The sequence below is a fragment of the Melanerpes formicivorus genome, unplaced genomic scaffold, assembly GCF_026170545.1.
Source record: "Melanerpes formicivorus ecotype bairdi unplaced genomic scaffold, bMelFor1.0.p_v2 SCAF_5, whole genome shotgun sequence".
Classification (NCBI taxonomy): Eukaryota; Metazoa; Chordata; class Aves; order Piciformes; family Picidae; genus Melanerpes; species Melanerpes formicivorus.
This window is the reverse complement of record NW_027142357.1, coordinates 17,531,666-17,557,273: the sequence shown is the minus strand read 5'-3', so window position 1 is coordinate 17,557,273 and position 25,608 is coordinate 17,531,666. Positions and strand designations below refer to the sequence as shown.

At 36.1% G+C, this 25,608-nt stretch overlaps 1 protein-coding gene across 1 annotated transcript in view; it reads right to left on the bottom strand.

The window, feature by feature from the left end:
- Window positions 1-1,511: 1,511 nt before the first annotated feature.
- The window catches only part of CCDC141 (coiled-coil domain containing 141), a 62,635-nt gene continuing 38,538 nt past the window's right edge, over window positions 1,512-25,608 (bottom strand). The window contains exons 19-29 of the mRNA XM_068138462.1: window positions 25,220-25,360; window positions 23,874-24,068; window positions 22,124-22,307; window positions 20,801-20,910; window positions 19,461-19,568; window positions 14,398-15,284; window positions 12,391-12,563; window positions 4,177-4,331; window positions 3,949-4,078; window positions 3,688-3,853; window positions 1,512-1,802 (exon numbers count right to left, since the gene is read on the bottom strand). Coding sequence (XP_067994563.1) covers window positions 1,676-1,802; window positions 3,688-3,853; window positions 3,949-4,078; window positions 4,177-4,331; window positions 12,391-12,563; window positions 14,398-15,284; window positions 19,461-19,568; window positions 20,801-20,910; window positions 22,124-22,307; window positions 23,874-24,068; window positions 25,220-25,360 — 2,376 coding nt within the window. The 3' untranslated portion in view covers window positions 1,512-1,675. The remainder of the gene's footprint in view (window positions 1,803-3,687; window positions 3,854-3,948; window positions 4,079-4,176; window positions 4,332-12,390; window positions 12,564-14,397; window positions 15,285-19,460; window positions 19,569-20,800; window positions 20,911-22,123; window positions 22,308-23,873; window positions 24,069-25,219; window positions 25,361-25,608) is intronic.

Genomic DNA, 25,608 nt, shown 5'->3' with positions numbered 1-25,608 from the left:
TCCATTTTGGAATAAACTGTGAGAGACACAAGAAAAATAAGCAGAGCAAAAACTTCAGTCCTCAGCTAGTATATTTATGTGCACATATACACAACCTTGTGACTACTGTGGGCAGGATGCCATTAACTTTTCCATAACGTCAAGTGAGTGATTTATGTGATCAGGTGAAGACATGTCCATGATATCTTTTTTCAGCTCATTTTCTCTGTATGTACTTTAATTTGGAGATAAATTTAAATTTCTTCCAGGGAACCTCTCCCTTGTTGGAGAAAGATTTTTCATGTTTTGGTATTATGATTTAAGCAGCTTCCAAAAATGTTACCTCAATAACAATTTTGCACAGATGACATCTACCTGGATGGGACACAGAAGATGTTGCTCTGCCTGAACTCCTACCTGCTCTTTGTGAGAAGTGAGTGCACTGCTGTGTAGTCCTAGTGTAGGCCTAATGTTTTTACATTAACAATATCAAAATGTTGCACAAGGGGCACTCACACAATACATATGTATCCATGACATCAGCCAAGCCATATGTAGTGAGCTAAGGCAAAAGTCTGAATAGAATGAATCATTCATGAGGTAGGACTTTGAAAATCTGAATCAGAAGGATCAAGATGAAGAACACTTATTCCCAAGTCTAACTAGGTATTCTGTTGGTTGTTGTGCCAGTCAAAGAGCCATCCAAAATAGGGCATGTTCTGATCTACATTTTTCAGTGCTGCAAATGGATGACATTATTAGAGTCCTTCTCTTTCTCTGCAAGCTTTGCAATCAAGTGAAAAAGACCCCTAGACTGAATTCAAGCGAGAGAGACAAAAAAACATCATGCTAATGACTCTCCTAGGATTCATTTCAGGTTTTCTTTATATCCTGAATGGATGCTAAGGGTCTTGAGGAATGCTATTTTTCTCAAGTCCTTGGCTAAACTAAGGATAAGCTTTGAAACTAGCATGGGTATCACCACTTCATAGTCTGCTCCTTTGAACCATAATGACATACATTAAGTGGAAATGAACTCCTTTCTCACACTGATCCAGTCCTGACAGCAGGAGCAATATAGTGGAAGACTTCTCCTATACAGTGGAAGATTTCTCCATTATTCTGCCTTAGAGAGGCTCTCTCTTCCCTGAAGCCATTCTTGGTACTAAGTATGCACTAAGATGCATGCTTTTGATGCTCAGTCTTCTCAAAATGTCTTAAAGCTATAATGAACAATGCAACAACACTGTATTTAATAAACTGGAGACTTGTGCAGTTACAAACTCAGTTTAAGTAATTTGTTTGTTTCTAAATTCCCTCTATAAGTTAGTGGGAAGAACTATTGACATAATTGATGACAGTGATTGAATCTGTAGAATAAAACAATGAGTACTGAAGAAACACCAAGGAGATCTGTAATTTTGAAGTCTAATATCTCTCTTTTACCACTGTCTTCTGTTAGATTTGTCCAACAAACCAGAACAAAAATGCAAGAACTTAGAAGTCGCTAATCTAATAAATGTTGTGCACAGTTGAATTTTATTTGTTACTTTATAAATGAGTAAGTAATACATGTTGTAACCTATGTATAAAGTGAATATAAGTCAAAGGTTCATCTTATTCTCATCCATGGCAAGTATCTACTAAAGGACACAGCAAAGAACATGACACCCTCATTTTTTAGGCATCTTGCACTTCAGTCCATCTTCTGATCCTGTGCAGCAGGCAGGAGAAGAATGAGATCATGTTCCAAATTGAAGCCAACCTCTAGTGGCCTCTCAAGTTGAAGATACACTCCTTGAAGCCACAGTTTCTCTTTAAACCTGTTTAAAAAAGGTCAGTTAATATTGCCTATATTTTTCATGGTGGCAGCTGCAGCATTCTATTTCATGAGCAACACTATGTTAGTTAGCATAAAGTGTGGTCCTGCAACAATTATAGAGCAAAGAGTGGCTCCAGACAGAACAAAATATTCTAAAACTCAGCTTATTGACAAAACAAATAACCAGAGGCCAAGTTTAGTTATAAAAAACAAAAGAGACAAGGAAAATGGGGAGAAATTTGACCTTTCTGTATGATCTACATAGAATCATAGACTTGTTTAGGTTGGAGAAGATCTTTAAGATCACTGAGTCCAACTGTTAACTCAGCACAGCCAACTCCATCACCAAACTGTCTCACTAAGCACCACATTTACCTGTGTTTTAAATGCCTTCAGGGTTAGTGACTCATGTTTTAATCATATTGGGTTCTTTATGTGTGCAAAGTAAAATTAACATGATCATGCATTTGCTTGGCTTGCTGTTTTGCTTTGGAATATCTGCCATCTCACAGCAATTCATAAGGGTCAATACGGGTCAATGCTTGATCAGCTTGACTGGAAATAAAGTGTGCAGACACCTTATTATGAAATGAGAACAGCTTTTGAATCAACAAATGCCATAATTTTCCTTTCTTCTTACATGCTGCTCTGCATCTAGATTGACAAGTGTCAGAAACTTGAAGACAACACAGCTCTTCCTTTTTTTTTTCTCTTATATTTTATTTTTTGTATGGCTTTTTACCATAGAATTCACTACTCATGAATAGTTCTAAAAATATTCAGACACTTTCAACAGCAAATGTGATTTTACTTGACCAGGGTAAACAACATTTGGAGCAGACTGTGAAAGATTAGTCTGACAGCAATCCCACAGACTCTCAAGCTCTTTCCCAGGTCACACTAACCATCAGTTCTTCAAAGCCATGAGAATCCTGAAGCCTCTTTTTCATTACATTGCTCCACATACCTTCTAGAAAGAAAGCTATTTTTCTGCACCATCATGAAATCAGCTTTTCACTGTAAAACAGTCTTAACAGTCTCAGAGTTGTGCAATAAACGTTTTATCGATATTTTGGGTATTTTTTAATTTAAAACTTTTGACAGCAAGTCTTATATATTTATGTGCATAGTTTACTCCTAACCTCCATCCACATCCCTACACTACGTGACTTAATCTGATGTTATCAGTGAAATAGTGAACTATTAGTAGAATAAACCAGATTAGTAATGATGACAAGCTATATAAAACTCTCTCATCCCTGAATACTCAAAGGCAGTTCTAGCACCATAAACTACTGTAGGCTATCAGAGCCTAAATCCAAGAGGCAAGATTTAGTTATGTGCAAGAAGTCACCAGAAGGACTGTTGGCTCATGTGTCTCATTTAATCTTCTCAAAATGTTCAGTGGTAGGTTTTGTTACCTTCAATCAGTTAGTGAATAGTGACCGTTCCTGTGCTATCAGGGCTGCTACTTAATCTTCTAACTAAGATACTTACTGAGTAAAAAGTTTGTTTATGCATTCTGCTATTGAAATATCATGTTTATGGAGTTATATCACTTTGAAGTTCCAGTATACTTCACATTTTTGAGCTTTTCAACCTTAGATTAAAATCTAGATTAAGATACCTGGATATTTTTTAAAAACCACTTCGTTAAATATTGCACAAACTCTGTTTTCTATTGCATTATAAGGTCTTTCTTCTAACATAATTACATACTCTCTAAATAAGAATTGATGGTAAAAGCAGTCACACATTATGCTCTTAATTTATTTATACAAAAATTCATAGGATTAGGAAGAGTGTTTGACACATGCTTTGTAACTTAAGGTCCTTACAGCTATTGGAGTATTTAAAAATATAGCACAGAGTAAGCTGCAAGTTACCTTACTGGGTGGTGTTTAGCCACTGGCCTTTGATCTCCAATGCTGTGTGCGCCATGGGCTTGTAGTAACTCAGTTGTGGCGACATTTACTTCTTTGGAAGAGTATCCATCTTCCCATTCTGATTTAGCCTGAGTTACAGTAGAAATTTCTGGGGGTTTACTTTTCTCTGAAACAAAACATGGACATCATAAGTAAAAGCAAGGTGATCATTTAAAATGGCAATGATGTGTCTAAAAGCACTCAGCTGGCAGGATGAGTCACCTATCACTGTTATGAAAGCAGAACAGTGTGCCTTTCCAGTTTCATTGCTGGCAACACAGATGTATTCTCCAGTATCTGCAAGGACTACATTTCTTTTTAAAAGGTAATAGGTATCTCCTAATTTCTCAATCTGTAAAACAGTAGAATGGACACAGGAGATTACTAGCAGCATAATGCAGGATCTGTTTTCTTTCTCCCAAGAAAGATTTCAAGAACATAGGAACATACATTGATGTCTCCAGATACCACTTGGATATTATCCTTCATCCAGTAGACATGTGGTTTGGGCTTTCCCTGTATAGTACAATGAAGGATTAAATCTTCTCCTTCTTGCAGAGTTTTATGTCCAAATTTTTGTATGAAACTTGGCTGTTTTCCCTGTACTGGAAAAAAAAAGAAGTCACATTGTTTTAAGGCACAACTAAAACAACTGAAATAAAAAAAAAAAAATAAAATTCATATTATTACAAAGCTCCCCACATTGCATGACAGAAAAAGCCTTTACTGATGCCTGGAACTCAGGATAGTTTACTTGAGAGACAGTAGACAGACATTGTTTTTCTGTATAGTATAACATTTGTTCAAATACATGGTTATTAAGCACCCAAAGATTTCATGCATTGGCATAGTGATATTAGTTCCATGGTAATGCCCAAACAATCTTGTACTTTGTGTAGCAGCAAGCAAGCCTGTGTGGATTATTGTGTTTCAGTGAAGGTGGAAGAATAAATATTCCCCGCAAATATAAAGAGAAAAAAGTCAAGAGAGTGAACTTTTGCCTGTAGTTCATTGTGGATTATTATACGTCACATTTTTTTCTTCACTCCCACCTCCCCCCTCCATTTTTCTAGTAAAAAACTCCATGTCATTAAAAAATATCAACAAGATGTACCTATATTTGCAAATGATGAAGGCCAGAATGCAACCTCTGTACCACATTAATCAAGATCATTATTTTGACAATCATTAATACTGAAACCCTGTACTAACAGATGACACAGTACAAATCTGTTTCAGATGGGCAAATAATTGCATTTTGCCAGAGCACATGAGATTGAGTTTGTGCTGGCTTCATGCCAACTGTGGGAGGACAAATGACACCTGAGCCAGTACAAGGCCTGGCTAATACAAATTAACCCATCAAAATTGTTTGAAGCCATTTCAATCATCACCATCAGCTGATACTAAGTCAAAGCACTGCTTCATGTGACAAGTAATTTAATAAGCTATAAAGATGGATTTACTGGATCACTCTACAACCACCTGAAGTTCCACTTAAATTCCACCTCCAGGGCCACAACAAAACAAAACAAAAAGATGACTTCAAAACCTGGACTAAGTATGGCTGACACAGGGAATCATAGCAGCAGATGTTACACAGAAGCACCAACAGGTACTGTAACAAATACAAACATTTTGTATTTCTATCACACAAAGAATGTCTTCTTGATCCTTTTTACTATGAATTGTACTTTATATTCATAATATTTAACAAAAATTATCATCAGCCTTCTCAGAAACAGAAAGTTACTTAAATGTGTGATAAATAGCAGAGCTTGAATCTGCTCTCAACTATGTCAGTCTTACTCCATTTGTTTAGGACAAAATTTGTTTAAGTTATTGTGAAACAAAATTTAATATATTTCATAAATGTGCCCAGCAGCTTCTAAGCCCAAATATATTGAGCTCATGGCTATTTTTTTCAAATGTGTCAGCATGGTAAGACATTTTCATCCACTGTATTAAAAAAATCCACTGCTCAGATGAGCTCTTGCTTGCAATAATCTTTCAAGCTCAGCTGCTTTTAGAGTGACACCACAGTACAGAGCCAAAGTGTATGAATTTTACTGTCATGCTGTTGATAACCTGAGGTCTGGATCAGCCAGCACCAGCAGTTCGAAAAACTCAGCTCTTAGCTGTTGAAAGTTAACATGCACAAACTGCCACCACCATTGCATTGCATACACCTAAAGCACAGAAACTTGGGATCTGCAGCTTCAATTCAAGCAAGAGAACCAAGCTTAAGCTACTGCCGCCTGTGCGCAGTAGGCTGGCAATAAGTCATAGTGCATGATTAGCTTGTATTCCAGTGGAAAACATTAAGTGGGGGTCAGCCACTCCTTGTGATATATTTGTCTAAATTCCATTACTTGTGTGGTTTGTATTACCTTACAAAGTCAAGCTGCAACTCGTACCAGGATGGTTTTGTACATTATATGTATTTAAAAAATGAAAAATTAAAAAAATCATCATTTGACTGGAATGGTGATAATGCTTAAACTCCACCTTGATTTTGTAACAGTCGTCAGAACATAAAAGCTACAATGAGTAGTTTCTAGAAAGCAAAGGGAAAAATATGTACAAAGAAAACTATGAAGTGACAGTTACTACAATTCTTTAAGGCATAAACTAGAACTCAACAGGAACAAAAAGTCTACTCTGAAAGAAGAGTTCATCCTCTGAAAGCCACCTTCAATACAGAATTGATGGTTGTATTTCACTAATGATTTTCCCATTATATCATAATTAAATGTCAGAATAAGGTACGACAAATTGTCAATTAAAAATAACTCCTGGATGCATATCCCATGAACCACAAAGGTTAGAAGTAACAAATTTTTTTTCCTGCATTGTGGAAGGAACACCTTTCAGGCAGACAGTGGTACTGAAATCCCACACTGATGGCTTAAGATATTTACTATGGGCAAGCAATTTCCAATTTCTGATATCTCAAAATGTGGTATTATCAAGCTTATCAACTTCCTTCTGTCTTCTCCAAAAATTTAGGCTCAAGTGAGAAATATCTTGGGAAGCATGGGTTAGATGAGTAAACAATGAGGTGTATAGAGAATGGGCTGAATGACAGAACACAAAGGGTAGTACAGGATCTAGTTGGCTAGTGGTGTTTTCCAGCGGTTATAACTTGGTCCGGTCTCATTCAATGCATCTGTCAATGACCTGCACAAAGAGAGTGCACTCTCAGCAAGTTTGCTAATGATACAAAACTGGGAGAAATGGCAGACACATTGTCAGGCTGTGCTGCCATTCAGTAAGACCATGACAGCCTGGAGAGCTGGGAAGAGGTCAACTTTGTGAAGTTCAACAAGGGTAAGTGGAGAGACCTGCACCTGGAGAGGAATAACCCTATATATCACCTGTTGGAAAGGAGGTCTGCAGAGAAGGACCTGGGAATCCTGGTGGATGAGTTAACCATGCGACAGGAATGTGTCTCGGTGGCCAAGAGGGTCAATGGTATTCTGGGGTGCCTTAAGAACAGTGTGGCAGAGGGAGGTTCTCCTCCCACTCTACTCTGCCCTGGTGAGGCTGGACCTGGAGTGTTGTGTCCAGTTCTGGGCTTCCCAGTTCAAACTGGACAGGGAACTAATGGAGAAAGACTAGCAGAGAGCCATGAGGATGATTAGGGGTGTGGAACACTTCTCTTACAAAGAGAGGCTGAGACTGTGGGGTCTTTAGCCTGCAGAAGGCTGAGAGGGGTGGAGGCCATGAGGATGGGGCTGGACTCTTTTCAGTGGTGGTTGGTGATAGGACAAGGGGCAATAAGCACCAGCTAGAACACAGGAGGTTTTGCTTGAACTTAAGGAGAAAATTCTCTGTTTTGATGGTGGCAGAGCAGTGGAACAGGCTGCTCAAAGAGGTTGTGTAGGTTTCTTCTTTGGAGACTTTCAAAACCCACATGGACGAGTTTCTGTGCAACTGGACTTAGGTGTGCCTGTGTTAGCTGGATGGTTGGACTAGATGATCTCTAGAAATCCCTTCCAACCCCAGCCATTTTGTGATTCTATGAGATTCACATCATGCTGATGAGACACTGAATTCACTCAGCATTGCTCTAAATGAAGACGTTGACATTTATTGTTTTGAGTTTGTGTCTCAGACAAGCTCCTAACAGAATTACAAGAAATTTTAGTAAGGAATATCCGTTGGGTCTCGTGATGCAATTGATTTGAATTATCCATAATCCAGAGCTTCAGTTTCCTTGAACATCATAGTGTAGACTCAGTAAATGAAGCCTGTGCAGTAATTTTTAAAGACATAGCTCCTTTGAGCCACAAAATGTAAATATACACAAAGATTTCTAGCTTGACCTATCAAAGTCTCCAGAGAAAGATCCAGAAATAGGCATACCTTACGAGTCATTTGGGAAGAAGTCACCTTTTCCATTGAAGCTCCAGCCACATCTGATCCAAAGCAAACCAGGGGAATGCCTCATCCTTCTACTGCCTACTGACTCACACTTGGGCCCTCAGACAGGCTGCTTCTTTTGAAAAATAAAAGTAATTAATCCCTTTCCCCTACAAATTTGTGTACCGTGTGTAAATATCCCTTCATGTAATTCCACGTGTTGTAGTCAGGCACATCTCATTCACCACCACCTTTCCCAATGATTGTCTGCACATGGGGAAGGAGGAAGGGAGATTAGGTTAGCAATATGCCTAGGTATAATGTTTTTGTTGTAAGAGAGATAGAGATGCTTTTTCTGAAGAGAGCACCAGGAAGATACAAGCATTTTGGAGTTTTGAAGTAACTACAGGTTCAAAACTGTGACTGTGATGAGGTGAACTTATCTGTATAAAACAAAAGTGTAGCAGAATCAGCACAATACAAAGCACCTGCTTCTACAGTACAGTTACAAGAAGGTGGAAGTAAAGCATGTACAACATTAATTATTTAAAAAACAAAAAAGTTGGGGGCTGGGAGAAGCATTACATTGAAATTATTGCTGAAACAAGGTAAGCATAGTTTTCTTTCAGAGAAATAGTGTATCATGAGACATCATCACTATCACTCTTCTATTTTAAGATTATCTGAACAGATATCAGCAGGACTTTCACAGCAAAATTATTTGGGCATTCATTAGGGTCCTTAAATAGAGAGTATTTAAACCCAGACTGCCCACACAGCTGTAATCAGCATTTAACATACCTTTGTTCACAAAGCTAAGCATTGAAACCAAGAGACATTCATTACCCTGCTGTTTATATTTGCCATCTCTAATCTCTCTCTCTTTTAAAAATATTGTTTCTTGCAGCAACTAAAGATGTGGCTGGTATCCTCATGCTTATTAAAAACTGCATTAAAAATATTCCTGATTTAAAATAGATACAATGCCACACTCATAAAATCAAGTTTTGTTAATCTAAAATTCACAGAAATGCTCGAATTATCAAAGGAAAGGTTTAATGAATAAAGGAATTACACATCTCTATGATGATTGATTAAAATCTACCCATCTACTAATGCAATTTCTGGCCTTATATCTATACATTTTTGCATTTAATAACTATGCGTCTGAGTGCTTAGATTACAACATTGTCACAGTGATAAGGCATTTGTTTTGACCTATTGCTATTTCACAGTGTTTGTTATACACCAATAGTATGAAAGCAATAATCATGTGTACACTTGAAAATAATAATATACTTAGATTTTAAAAGTCTCAGGTAAAGCAAGTGACTGAAATCTCTCCCATTTGTTCTAAAACCTATTAAATAAGGTTAAGAGATTTAATGTAAATGCGCATGAGGGAGAAGGTCTGTATACCTACCCCCTTATAATACCCTAGGAGTCTAGAGGTACAGCAGGAAGATTTATGAGGGAGGAGAAAGAATTTGTTCCCATAATCTGTGTACACTCATCCAGTAATTCTGGATGAGTCTGTTGGTTGCATCTTTAACTCGTACAACTGATTATCATAAATAGTTAACAGTCTTTCTGCAAGTACCAATAAGCAATCAGATCTGACTACAAGACTAGATCCAAGCTACCTCCAATTCCTGCACTATGAGTTGGTGAAAAGTTCATATCTTTTTGTTCTTCTTGTCAAAGGTGTGTTTGGGACAAATTTTCCCAAGCAGGAATCCTAGCTCTAGTCTCGTCCTCCAAACAACTGAGACTCGTCTTGCCGTGTTTTGCTCAACAAACAAACCTTTCTGGCTCTACTCCAACCAAAAAAGTCCAATTCATCTCTTTAAACTCACACAATGGCCATATAAAAAAGACAGAACAATGATAATTCCAATACTGACCTTTCTGTAGTTTTCATGATGAAAGATCCACAGGTTAAAACAGAGATGCAGCTTTGATCCCAGCATCTGTGGAGCTACAATGACTATTTCTGTCACAAGCTTTATGACAGATCATACTTACAGGCCTAATCCTGGCAGAGGCAACACAAAAGAGGAAAGATAACGTCTCTGCTTTCACTCCTGCTGGTGTGGGTTTTTTTGTGCATCTACTTAGCCTCAACACTGAAGCCAGGCAATGATGCCTGAAAAAGTGACTTAAGCGCTATATAAAAGTTACTTAGAATATGTCAAAAGAATATCCATCATTTCAATTTTTGAATGATGGCCACTTTCAGTAAAAATAGAGGATTGAAGTGCAGCCATCACCTAGTGGTGAATTCAAGTTATTAAGCAGTGGCAACTACAGCAGGCAAAACCTTACAGTATGTAGTAGAGACATTCTGGTTGGTTCTGCCTTTGTTTAATGCATCACTTATGTAGGTCAGCTTACTTATATAGAGTATTTGCTGCATGTTTATAACAAACATATACAAAAGTAGAAGGGCACCAAAACCCACTAAACTTAATTTTACTTCTATAAAAATTGAAACATTCAAACTCATACTAATTATTAAAATTAGCTTTATTGTTCAAAGGAAAGTACACTTTAGGAAAAGAGGTGATTTGTTTTCCTAAGAGAGTTCTTACAAATCAACATTTCTAGAAGCTGACTGAACTTGGAAGGGTAATACCAATTTTAGTTTGTTTTGTTTCCCCACCTGCTCACCTCCTCCTCCTGCTGTATTGCTGTGAGCTTATACTCCTTGGAGAACTTCTGTTTCAAAGTTACAGGAATTTTAATAAAGTTGCAGTCACTGGGCCAAAATATATAAACATCAGTCTTCAATCTCACTAAGTTCCAACAATTTGCAATATATATTCTGCTCATAGCAGTAAAAAGTTAGCTTCATTTCTGCAAATTATGCAAGAGAAGTTAAATATTTTCTCTCTATAGATTTTGTGCAACATCACAGTTGCAATATGAAAGTTGCAAATCAAAGTTGCAGGAATAATCATGTAGCAGTTTGTTGTTGTTTTCACTGAACAAACAGAAGAAGTACCAGATCTAAAAAACGAGGTTACATTTGAGGATTTATAAATTAAATATTCCACTGGCATTGTTACATCATTGTTATCAAATATTTAAACAAATTACTACTTTGATAAAACATAATATTTAATATTTTTTGTTGTCCTTGTCAAGAATAAAATGCAATATGTAGGTGAACAAAGTTCTGGTTTGGACTTACCACTTTGAAGTTATAGGAAAAATCCATTTGACTAAAATAAAACATTTTTTGTTGTTGTTTGGTTGAGGGGGGTTGTGTTTTGGTTTTAGTTTTGGTTTTGGTTGTTGGTGGTAGTTTTGTTTGTTTGTTTTTAGGTGAATACACTTTTGAGTGTTTCTCCAGTTTGGTGGCTTTTTTTTGAATTCTCAGTGCCTTAAAATTTCTCAACATATACAGATGTTCATTTCACAAACTATTATCTTTCTTGTCTTATACTAAAAATTCAATGGATTATTAGAAATATTCAGATCTTAAAATTTATAAGAAGGCAGAGAAAGTATCACAAGCATCTGCCTAAGAAGATTGGTATGCTGGAATGTCTCATTTTGTAAACATTTGGAGTTTTGGCTGAGTGTATCCTTGGTGCCACTTAACACAAATTCTGTTAATTGTGGGCCAAATCTTTGCAGTACAGATAGTGACAATTCTATTGGAGCTTTTAATTGTGGAGGTTATCTGCTGGGATGAAACTGTTTTAAATACATTCTATACCGGTGCAACCATGAATGGTATGATTTTCTTACAGAGAAGATCTATTCTATACAAATGCTTATTTTTTTTTTAAATTATTGAGCAGAATGTGGTTGGAAAAAATACATTTGATGTTTAAAAAGCACTCCAACACTCTCCATGCTCCCTCTAAAAAGACATGTTATGAAAATACACATTGATTTGAGCACTCTATCTGGCTATATTTTGACATTTAGTACCTATAATCACTTAAACCGTTTCCAACACTGTAATACCAACATTTTTAGAAAACAAAACTCTGCCTTACATTTGACAAAACCTTTATGACATTTTTATCACAACATCACTGTGAGAAAGGACAAGAAACATAATATTGGTATTAAAGAAACAAGCAATATATCAAGTGTAACATAAAAGTGGTTTGGTACAGATTGTGAAAGATGCAGTCTATTGAAAATAAATGTAATGTTTTCTTAGCATGTGAGAGTGCAGTCAATACTGAACTTACTTTGTGAATAGCCAGTACATTAGTGAAATGCTAATATAGATGACACACAACATTGTCCAGTTTATTCTTGTAATAAGTGGCCTGTTACCTTTCACATGGAGAATGGCACTTGATGAGATAGTGCCGTTCAAATTTTTAGCCCGAACAACATAGAGGCCAGCATCTTTGTCACACACCTTCTGAATGAACAAAGTATGCTTTGTCTCCTTTTGAAAAAGCTTTAAGTGCTCATCTGCAGTCAATTTCTGGCCTTTCTTGTACCTGAAGTAGAGAGTCAGTTTTCAAGTCAGATTATTATCACTGTATGCCAAGCAGAACTTTGCAAAGTCAGACAAGCTCTATAATAGTACATAGTAAGAGGCAAAGGTCACTGCTGTCCTCCCACTCCTCACTTTTACAGTTAACATGTAAACATTTAAACAACTCGAATTGGTGGCTAATTCATTCTTAAGACCTAAAATATAGTTCTGAAAGTGGTTTTCAATGGACAGTTATCTGACTGCACTATTGGAAAAGGCAGCATCAAGGTCTGGGCACCTAGTTTTCTTCTGAAACAGGTGTTGAGTCAGTCCGTGTTCAGTGTATGAATAGGCTCTTAACATGCAGAAGCAAAGTACAAACTTTCTGAGCTTGTGTCTTCACTACAAAGTTCACATCACCAAACTGTATAGAACAATACATCAGGAGTTACTCCAAAGAACTGTTGTCATATTCCAACACTTGAGGATCTGCCAAAATCACGTATTGGTTTTGACTCCTGATTTATATATTGGAATTGAGAGAAAATTTGTGACTCTTCTTGCCTCATGATGCTTCAGCATAAGCTATATTTAACCTAACACAAACACAAAAATAATTTTCCATGTGTTTATTCAATAAAATCTCTGCACCAGTACATAATACATGGTATTAATGATTTTTTTTTTTTTTTAAAACAGGGGGGGTTGTGTTCATGAATTTATAATTTGCAAAATGGTTTGAGTTGAATTTACGTTTGAACTATTGTTTGCAGTTTTTTTTTTAAGAGACCATAAATTAGCAGTGTATATAATTTTGAGCTAGATTAACACTTTCTTACAATAAAATAAAACTGAAGGTTCCTCTTTTTTTCACCAGCAATACTCTTCAAAGTTTAGAATACCAAGATTCAAAACAAAGTAACTTTATTGATACTAACACAGTATAGCACCAAGGCTGCAATATCCAGTAATTATTTTGCTGAACATAAGCTATGCCTAATCCTTTATATGTGTAATAATAATCTTAACATCAAAACATTTCCAGTAAGAAACATATCTAAAATTAATACATTAAAAGACAGGCCCCCATATTGGAATAAGTGGCAAACGAGGTAAAACTTTAGGAAAATATGCAATCACACAGAAGACTGTTACCATCACTTGAAATCCTACTCCTCTTTCTCTCCTTATTACCTTTGGCAGAAAATTTCTAAAAAGTAATCTTGAAAGATGTTTGTTTCTCACAAATGAAGTATAAAGCTATCTAATTAGACATGCAGCAACTAGAGAGAGATAAAGAGCACATGCACATATATAAATATATAAAACTGTTTTTCTTGGTATAAATATTTACGAGGTTTTCTTAACCTGTAACCTCTCTTCAGTTTTTGACAACAGACTCCAACATATATATAATTGTTTGGTTCTTCATATGTCTAGCGGCTACATAAATATTATAACATGCACTTGTGTATGTGTCTGTCCACACACAGTGCCAAGATCCTGAGAAAATGGAGGTGAATTTACTTACAGTAAATCTGGAGTGCAGCTTTGTTTTAAGAAATTATTGAACAAGTGGAATGTCATATTCCAGAATATAAAAACTGTATGACATATCTGCTTAAAAATCATTAGATGTGCTTGTATTTGTTCGATGTTCTCCTTATTCATAAAATTAAATACAGAGAGATTACTTCAAGTAGGTTAATTGTCAAAAGTAATTTTGAAGGTGGGAATCATGCAGAAGTGTGGAAAAGACCCAAGCCATTTATTGTAGTCTATAGAGTAAATAATTTGGTTATAAGTGGTCTAAATGTCTAAGGTCTAATTACTGCTTCTCATTATAAGCTACCCACCATGTCAGTGTAGGCTCTGGGAATCCTGTTACTTCTACTTCCAAAGTTACTGGAGAACCTTCCATGACGGTTTTGTTAGACAGAAGCTGGGAGAAGTTAGGCACCTGTCCAGTTAGGCTGGCCATGCTGTTCTTTTCTGATGAACTTTTAATCTCTTCTTGGGTGACCATCTGCCTCTGACAGCTTCTGGTGGCGTCTGATTGAAACACAAAACCTGAGAATGCATCAGGCAAAGCATGCAGCCTGTCCTGGGTTTTAGTACAGTTATTCAAGTCATGCAATTGTTCTTGTGTTTCTGCCATGCTTTTATGGAGTTCAAGGTGTTGCAAATGTGTTTTGCACACTTCACTCATCACACTACCTACTGGGTTGGCAGTTATAGTGCAGGAAGCAGTGCTAGTTTCAGATACTCCTTTTAAGTTGCAAGTCAAAGGAGATATTTTTCTGACTTTCTGACCAGAATCTGTGGAAGAGATACAAAACTTCTCAAACTGATCTGATAATCTTTCCATTTGATTATTTGTAGCACCAGCATAAGCAGAATTTGTTAAGAGATCAGATGCTTCCAGCACTTTTATAATGCTAGCAGTTTTCTGCATTTGCAAGCTACAGGAATTGACATGCAGACTGTGAGAACTACCACAGCACTGCTCTTCTAGCTCTGCTTCAGAATGTAAGAGATTGGACTCTGGTGTCTCAGAAAGCGGTGGCAAAGAGATATCATCAGGTGATATACACTCATATTCATCTCCGGAGGGTATTTCTTCTGCCAGGAATTCAGTCTGTAAACTATCCTCTTTGGCTGAAGATGACAGCTCTGTATCCTGTGAAACAAGATCCTCACCATCTGGGCAGATAACTGGAATATCAGCCGATTTATTCCTCTCCTTACATCAGGAGGGGAAAGAAGAGGAGAGAAAGAAGAAGAAAAAGAAACACCTTTTCATTCAGAAGCCAGCAGCAATATTTGAAATATTTCTTCTACATAAGATAGTAAATCACAAAATTTTACAGCATCTAACTGGAATTTCAAAGAGTTTGGATAGTTTCTAGCAGATATTATAATTATACATAAATATTTATTGAAATAGTAATGATAAAAGAAAAAAAACCCTTTCTGCAAACAAAGGATAATCCTCTAGGTGCTGTTTATAAGAGCATTTGCAAGTAGAAGGTAGAGCAGGAGGTGGCCTAAGCACATCTAAATGGGAAACAGTTCCATAGCAAAAAAACATATTAACAGCCAAGTTGCTGGACTGTGATTCTTTAAAAGAGTCACCAGACATGTTCAAGATTTACAGAATTAAACCAACACCTTTAGAATATTTTCCTAGTATTTCATATCTCTCATTTATTTGCCAGCTGTTTCAAGATCTTTGCCAAAGATTAAAAGAAAGAAATGTTTACATTATTTTTAACTACCTTCTATGTAGAATTAAACAAATAAACAAAAATAGTCCCTCTCCTCATGTTTCAGAAACACCTGTATGTGGCAGGAGTGCATCAATATTAATTGCAAAGCATTGAAGCTATTATATGATTTATTAATTACTTCTCTGACTCTTACTATTTTTTGTATGTCTAACCACATAATCAAGTCTATTTCATTTGCGGCAGAGCTGTCAACAAAGCTGTTAATAATGTTTTCTTATGCTACTCTCTCATTGTTGAATTCTGTACAAAAACATGTAATCCACTGAGCAATGTTTCTATTGCCTACAAAACTGTTTGCTCAAATCAATTGGGTGATACACTGGATGCCACTGCTTCCCCAGCCATGTCTCTTTGGCAGTATCCAGCACAAAAGCAGTATAGCACATCTGTTTATTTGTGGGGTTTTTTTGCACCCCCTACCTCACCCAAATATAACCCAATAACCAGTACACAAAATAAAAATAAGTAGTGGAACTTCATGCGTGCCCTGGTCCTGTAGATATGATAGTTTTGATACAGAATCATAGAATCATATAGTTTTTTCCAAGTAAATCCATGAATTAATGGCTAGAGGAAATCCGGGATTTTACTGCTGTTTTAAGTTCAAGTTTGGGCATTAAAGAAGTTTTTCACAAGCATTCCCTGATCAACTCTGACCCCAAAGTGTCTTTCAGTATGAATATATAATGGGTATAAACAGTACAAATTATAAATGAGTTTCCAGTTTTGTAAAATGCATCAAATTTTCCCCTTTCCAATTACTCAGACAAGAGTACATACTGAGCTACTTCTTCCTTCTACACATACTCAATATTTTTGTGTGTTCTAATTATAAATTATTTCTAAGAATTTGTTATTATTTAGATATTAATTCCAAGACAGTCTTACAATATATTTTTCTAGAGTTTGCAAATTTGACTGTCACCCAGCTCTTTTAACCTTGTTAGCATTGTTCTCAGTGCCTCTCTCAGCTTTAAACCTGACTAAATTTACAAGTCTTTCTTTAATGAAGCTTTAAAAAGAATTTCAGTAGCAAATTCTGTCTGTACTGGCCTGACTGCATTGAGAAACTTAATAAACCAAATCTGATTAAACATTAAGAAGGTGAAAAAATTCTGAGCAGATGTATTGAAACAACACAGGTCAAAATTTCTGAATAACCATTCTCTACTGCTTAAATGAAACAGTCCAGATTCCTTCTGTCTGTTGAGGAGTCTATGGACATGTACACTACAGGAAGGCCACAACAACATAGGAATATTCCAGTGACTAATATAGTGAAATCACAGAACTGAACAGAGTGATTTTAGACATAGCTGGAAAATGCCCCTGGAGAAAATAATGCCAGGTGGGCCATGAGCTGGCAAACTGTCAGACAGGCTTTTGCAACACAGAGACTTTGAGCCCTGGTGTGCCACCTCAGATGAAAGGACAATGAGAATTAATCTGCCATAAGAAAGCGTAGGTCACTTTTTAGAACAATGATATCTAATAGTGAAGCAAATTAATACTGCAAAACTAGCATGCAGAAGTGTAGGCAAAATTAGATACTGCTGGCCCACTAGACAAGGGGCTGGGGATGGGCCAGGGCTTTCCTCAGAAAGGATGGAAATGGAAGACAGAAAAGCTGTAGTGAGAAGAACCTGCTACTTCTTTAAGTGATGTATGGAGTGATGAAAAGGGTGGAGGCATCATAGCTGCCATACTTCACATCCGATATCGGCTGTTTCACATACCCTTTCCTTCTCCCCTTGGCAGCTGAGGCACACTCTGACAAGGACTGACAAAGCTGTGGGCTATCAAGATAAGAAATAGGGCTATGAACATCTGCTGATTGAGGTGCTTCTCCTGAACGTGGCTTTTTGGAACAGTCACAAAATTTTGAGTGAAATCTGAGCTCCAAGCCAATGGTGAATCTCCCACTGACTTGGAATGGCAGTAACAAAATTAATTAGGCTGAATTTTGGCTTGTCGGCACATTACCAGTCTTTTTGCATTGAACTGAGGGGAATGTTAATATAAGTTGAATTTCTAGAAAACAGCACAATTTAAAGTCTTGTAGTATTGGTAATCAGCTTCCAACATGGAAATTCTGAAGCTCTAAATCAATTGCCAATGTATCCTACCTTTCTAAAAGCTTAGATATATAGCAGCCCTCTACAATTTACCAGAATATTTAACATAGTAAATTATTTATATTTATGTCAGGATTAAAAGGCTTCAAAATGTTTTTTAAGCTAAAGGAATTCCTATCATAAAATGTAGGTCTACTGTTGTATTGACTGCATTTCTAAGGCTACATTTATTCTTTGACAATTTGAAACGTTGTATCTTTCATGAATAAAACATGCTCATCTGTTATTTTTCTGTCCCCTCTAGATTGTTATTCTAAATGTACATCCAGTCCTTAATGACCTAATTTCCTTTAGTATATTGTCCTCAACATGCAACCCATACTTTCGAACTTAGCACCTCTGCTGCAGAGAATTTTGGCAACCAAAATGTAACTTTAATGTTTTGAGGTGAGGGTGAGGACAACTATTTGATGCTGAGCTCTGTTATTTATTTGACATGTTGTATCAACAGTATAGCAGATTATTTGTGACATGATATTGTACCAAGAGTACAACAGATTATCTGTACTACTAGCTGTATTCATGCTCCATCATGTGTTTGCAATTACTGACTTCCTGTTATTCACACTGTTGCAAAACTGAGGCAATTCTGTGCATGTTTTGCACTGCCTATTTGTAATACTGTAAATGAGAATACAATCAAAACCCATCTATAGCAATATGGACCATATTTGAGATGCAAAAATTAGGAGAAAAATTCCTTGGAGAGTACACAACAATATTCATAAATTGTATTAAAATTAAATAAATCAACATGACTATCAGACACCTGTTTAATGTTGGAGGAGACAGAGTATTGTTTCTTTTCTCAGTAATCCTTTCTGAATTTCTAAGCAACTTATCTGATGCCAGAGGAAAGAAAAATGCTTTAAAATAACTTATTTCTTCCCTAGGTCCTAAATGATTCAACAAAGAATCCTAACGTCCACCACTGTGAGGCTTCTCTCATAGCATATTATTTATAAATCAAATACTTTCATAGCTTGTCTCTAAGGGTTATGTGAATATTAGTGCTCTGGGAAATACTAATAGCAATCTCCTCTATTACTTTGTATATTACCTCAAGTCTTATTATAAAGGAGAGAGCAGGAAGAAGGAATGGTCACAAAGAGGATGTTCTCATTAAGAACACTGGCAATAGGACAAAAGGAACATTTGTAAGAGATTATGAAAAAAGTATTATGCTAGGGTTTTTATTTTTCCAAAAAAGAGATACACAGGCAAGCAAAATGAAGGCAAACGAAATTTTAAATCCACATGGAAGAATATGTGGGTTGGCTAGATGGCAAAAGGATAACTAGAAATTAAACAAACAAACAAAAAAAAAAAAGGCAAGAAAGAAAGAAAATTAAAGAGAGAAATGAGGCAGATTACAGTGATAGCATCCAATGTAATGGAAGCTTCAAGACAGAAAAGCAAGGAACTTACCAGCGATACACAAAAAGCCTTTTAAGAAACAGAGTTGTAGTTAAAAAGAAATAAAATGTAACTAACCTGCTGCTTTTGTTCCTCTTCCCTGTCTTTAATAACAGCCTCACATGCTTCTTGACCATTTCTTTCTTCTTTTCGAACAGTAACCAACTCCTCAGAAATCTCAGCTTTCTGCCATGTGAAAAGAAAATTAAGTATGCTTATACACAAGGTACCAATTGTTAGGTGCGAAATTACTTAAGTTCCATACAAAAAAGTAGAGAAAAAAATGCAGTCTCCAAACAACTCTGCTAAAGATAACTTTACAACTAGTGAAGTTTCTCAAATTGAAATATTGCAATGATTCTGAAAATTCCCATCTCTTTAAAATATCCCTATTATGCTGAGTTAGCAAAAAAGATCAACATTTCAAGCCGTCTTCTGACAGAAGCTGGGGCTACCGTTCTGCACACAATAGCATTTATGTAACAAATGGATTGGAAAGATAACTTTGAAAAATGCATTTGTCATTTATTTTGAAGCTTCTTTGTGGTCACTGTGCAAGGCAAAGACATCTAACAGCTTCTGGAACTCATTTGTATTTTTGGCATCTCTTACTGTTTAAGTGTATTAATGATTAATTTGAGTGATTATCAGTTTTTATAGTTTTAATTCAAGTAAAAATATAAAGTGAAGCAACATTCAACATCAACAAGAGCAGGATATTCGAGCATCTTAATTCTTCCAGCTTCACAGAACTAATCCATCAGCTATTGCTGCTGCATGTGAGATTTTTACGTGTTACTTTGGGGAGGTGGCAGCGGGGATGCAGGGTGGGAGTAAAGTATATGGAGGTTGTTCTCTCAGCTGTCTTCCATAATTTGTCCTTGGTTGATACATTATACTTAATTACATTCAAAGCAGTTTATCATAATATGAAAGCTAAAATATTGTCCTCTTAAATTAGAAAAACATTTCTTATAAATAATTAAATTCCTTCCATTTTATCACAAATTGGTTTTGAGGATAATTTTTCCAATAGGAAGCCAACCCTAGGTTGTTTGGCCTTTTATAGATATAAGAGTTAGCTATATTACAGTCCCAAGGGAAGAAGAAATATATATAAAAATATTTGTCTACATACTCAAAGAAATTGAGGCATTTCCCCCTAAAAGTTACTTGAAAGCAGTAACAGTTCAGAAAGCTGAGAAAAAGAAACCTAGGTGGAGCACTTAGTGGACAAAGAAGTAGCACTTCATTGATTCATTACAATCATTACCCAAGGCAATAGAAAATTGAACAATTGAGAAATGTTTCACACTGCCATAGATGATCCTCATTTAAAAGCAGTATTTCAAACACTATGTCTGATAAGTTGATGCAGATGCAATAGGTTCTCCCATTTAAAAAAAGATAAAAATTACCTTAATCTCCTTAAGTTCTCTCAGAGATCTGTACAACTCATCAACAGAATGAATTATTTCTTTATACTTTAATACGGCTTTTTCAACATGCTTATCTCCTTCTTCAATACCTACAAAGGTAAAACAACATGAAAATAATACAGAATAACTCAAACAAATATGTAATAATCAATGTACTTTGTAACCCAAATATGCTACAGTAATTACATTTTCTATGTTTTGTTTTGCTGAAGGAGCTCTGTGATTTGCAGCAATGTGCTTTCCTACTTCTTACTAGCCCATAGTCACTGCAGGTCTTCTGCTAAGCTTCTCCTTGAACAAAATTATTTGTGTCTAATTAATGATACTGTTTTCAAAGATGCTGACCTCATGAAGTGTCTCCTAAACTGGTTGCTGCCTTATACATCAAAGAGGCACTTAGATTCCTGATATAAGAAATACAAAAGAAAGGCAGAATGGAGAAGGTTTTTCTGATGTAATCATGTAAAAAACCCAAAGCAATTTCTTTATCTCAGTGTTCCCAACCAAATGATATCAAATGTTTAAAATGTTGAGGAGGTTTAATTACAAAAAAAAAAAAAGGAAAAAAAAATAGAAAAGCAATCTGTGCTCCCATATGGTCTTTTCAAAACTAATTAGAGGACTTGAAAAGCACAGTTTTTATCTCTTCAATTTGAATTAAGATTTATGCTTGAATTGATAGGCTATGCATCATCACGTTACGTCTGACTTGGTCACTTATCTTTGCATAAAATAGCTTCAACAAGTAGAAGAAGAAAAGAATAGCTTGAAGTTTGATAACTTTCAGTCCTTTTGGTTGACCATGTTCCAAATCAATACAATTCTAATACTTGCATAACAATCTACCCATTTTTGCTCATAAAATGCTTAAGAAAGTCAGCAATCCAATACCACTACTTATTCACAGTGTTACCACAAAAAAATTCCCTAAGCATTGAGGTATATAACCATAATATGCTTTGACTTCAAAGACTTGCCTGTTATGAAATAGCATAAGCCATGAAATCTTAATTCCAAGCTCATAAATATTACAAGGACATTCACACTTTGATTTCAAGGTGAACTCAGGGTGTGTACAGAAAAATCAAGACAGTACCAGACTCTTGAATAGTTTTGTATTTTTATTGTTTAAATATTTTTTCTGAAATTCTTTACCTCTTCCAATCAATACTTTTAAACAATTGGATTTTAAACTTCACAGTATTATTTTCTTTAATGAACAAATCTAGTTATCTGCTTTCTCCTGTCCCAAGCTACTGCATGGTTTTTCCCCCCACAGAACATCATCAGATGGTAGCTCACCATATAACTGCTCAGCAAGGTCTATAATCTGCTGAATTCTTTCTTCTTGTTGAGGCACTGTAGGCTCAATGAACTTATTGAATTGCTTGTAGAGACTCTCTATTGCTTCTTTAGTTTGGCATTCTGCAGAATACTTGCCAACTCTAACAACTGTTGCACTCACATCGTCAAACCAAAAATGACACTAATGGATAAAAACACTGCATTATAATGAATTATTATCAGTGTGGACTGGTCTGTTTTTAGGCTGACCACAAACAGTGGCATACAATAGGTCTTAAATTTTACAATTTTAATTACCCTGAAAAGTGTTTTTCATTACCAATATTGCTTCAAATATTAAGCTTTGTTAAATTGTCTTTAAAGACTAGTTCCATGCTCATTTTGCAAGCATAAAGAGGTTAACATTTACGCATACATATGTTTTATTTCTAGGTTCTTTCTGTTTTCTGTATCAACTGACTAATTTCACAAACTTCTTATCATGGTCACAGTTACACCTCTGCAAGGGCAGCAAGGTTAGTTAGATTTGGCCTACTTGCAAAGAGGTTTTGGGATCAACAACCATTAAAAGTTGCTAGGATCTTTCTTCTGATGGGAATGGGCTTTACAATATACACTTAAACATTTTTGGTTAACAAAACTCAGAGGACAGAAACTGGTGTTCACTCAGTATCATCTGTATTGCATCATTACAGCAAGCAGCTAACAATCACCAGTTTTAATTGTGATTAAAAGCAACATTTAAGATGTTCCTATTCACTTTGCAGAAAACTGTTGACTAAAAGGTGATATTTAAACTGGGGAGGGGAAGAAGTCTGAAATTTCAGCTTCAGGAAATAATATATTTCCTACAAAGTAAGGAGGGGTTAGGGGGTGGGATGAGGAGGGAGATGTGTGTTAAAAATGTTAAATGCCCAACAAATTGCTTTTCTAACAATGTACGAAAATACCCACTCATCAGATCACTGAGAAAACTTTAGTACTGTGATCCACCGTTAAGGGAATTTATTTGTCATGCATTTAGATCACTTTGGAGATACGAACAGTGTTATTTCTAAAAATAGACAGTGATGACAGGAATGTGCTTGCTTCACAGCAGATGTACCAACATAATGTAGCCAGAGGGGATATACTATCACAAGCTTTTTTTTTTCCTTTTAAGAAAAGACAATGCATGAGACAGCCCTTCAAAGCATTAAAATAAAGCTACAGAAGTTTTGGAAAAGACCTAAACAGTAGTTTAAAAAAAAAAAAAAAAACCAAACACAAAACAGTGCTGCTTTTAAGGAACTAAATATTTTACATTTCAGTTCCAAAATTATATACCACACAGACAGCTCTTCCTGAAGGCTTAACAAAGTAGGCATTGTAATAACCTGGCTCTTGTGGTTTGACAACTATCAAAGATGGCTTCATGGCACTTTCTGTGGTGTCTCAGAATATACTGAGAAAAAAAATTAGTTTATAAGGATGATCTCAGATATGCTGAATCACTATGAAAGTTGTACAGAGGCATTGACCCCTGTGATATATGCATAGCAGTGCATGATCACATTGCATGGGTGTTTCTTTCTCTTTTTTCCACAAAGTTGCAGAGAAAAAGATAGAAGAAAATACTGATTTTTACCAGCCTACTACTTTCAGAAACCACAGGTTTTGTCTGAAGTAGTTGAAAACATTTTTATCTATCACAGTCCTAGATCTAAATTATTACATCCACAGTGGGGAATCTCAGGTTTACTTGTACCTCTTCCATCATCCGCTGTAGATGCTCCATGAGATCCAGATTTTTCTTGTAATCCTCCACAACTCTGCTAAAGTCATTCAGCTGTTTTTTTAAGTCATTGATTGACCCCAAGAGAACTCCAGATTTAACATTAAGTTCATTTTCTACATAGCCAATGACTTTCTTCTCTAAATTATCCATCTTCTTTTTAAGAACCTGGTCAAAAGATGTAGCAGCATTAAATACTGCAATCAAAATATTTCTACTTTTAGAAATAAAAAGGAAAATACGTAGGAAAATCCACACAAACCTATTTCTTGCCCCGTGTTTAAAACATTACAAGTGACTTTTCAAAAATTGAGGGAACTGGGGGTCCTCTACAATGCTGCTTAAAATAAATGTAAAAGATGTCTATTAAAGGTAGAATTGAGTTACTTTTTTCTCCGAGTAACAGGGAGCTCACAATATATTTTGAATCTCACAGTCATAGAATGGTAGGGGTTGGAAGGGATCTATGGAGATCATCTAGTCCAATACCCCTGCTAAAGCAGGTTTGCCTAGAACAGGTTGAACAGAAAAGTGCCCAGGAGGCTTTTGAAAATCTCCAGAGAAGGAGACTCCATGACCTTTCTGGCAACTTGTTCCAGTGTTACACTACTCTCAAATTAAAGAGGTTTTTTCTTATATTCAGATGGCACTTCCTGTATTCTAGTTTGTGCATCTATCACTGGGCACCACTGAAGAGAGTCCATCCCTGTCCTCTTGACATCTGCCCTTCAAATATTCAGTAGTATTGATAAGATCCCCTCAATCTTCTCCAGGTTAAAGAGTCATCTCGTCTGATAAGACAGATGCTCCTCATCATCTTTGTAGTCCTCTGTCAGACTCTCTCCAGTAGTTTTCTGTCACTCTTGAACTGAGGAAGCCAGGACTGGACAGTACTCCAGATGTGGCCTAACTAAGGCAGAGAGAATCACTGAATCACCAAGGTTGGAACAGACCTCAAAGATCATCAAGTCCAACCTGTCACCACAGACCTCATGACTAGCCCATGGCACCAAGTGGCCTAAATTGGGCAGAGTAGAGAGGGAGGAGAAGCTTTCTCAACTTGATGGCCACACATTTCTTAATGAATGCCAGGCTTCTTGGCCACAAGACCTCGTTGCTGGCTTGTGGTTAATTCATTTTTCACCAGGATTCCCAAGTCCTTCTTTGCAGAGATGCCTTCCAGCAGATCAATGTCTAACCTGAACTGGTACAGGGTTTTTTTTCTTCCACAGGTGTAGGACTCTACACTTGCCCTCAAGCACAGGCCACAGTAATTCAACTAGTAAAGCTTTCACTAAAACTATAATTTCTAATATTACCTGCATTTTCTCTGCATATGTATCAACTTGCTGAATCTGTATCTTAAGTACTTTCACATTTCGAGCTTTTTCACTTTTCTTAATATAGTTAAATTTCAGATTGTTGAATTTTTTTTTGAGATCCTTAAATGTTTCTCCAAGCTGAAAAAGAGTAGGCATATTTTTAGTAAAAAAGAAACCAGCACATTACAATTTAGTTTTTTTCAAGAGTTGTTTAAAATACCACAATCTAAACACTGAAAATTTAATACAGAAATTAATAATACTATGTCATCCCATCAAGAATATTTTTTTCCTCAGAATATCTTTACAGTAGAGGAAACTCAAAATCTTGCTAAATCAACATTTTTGCATTCTAGATGCTGGGAACTGTTTCCAGAATGGCTGAA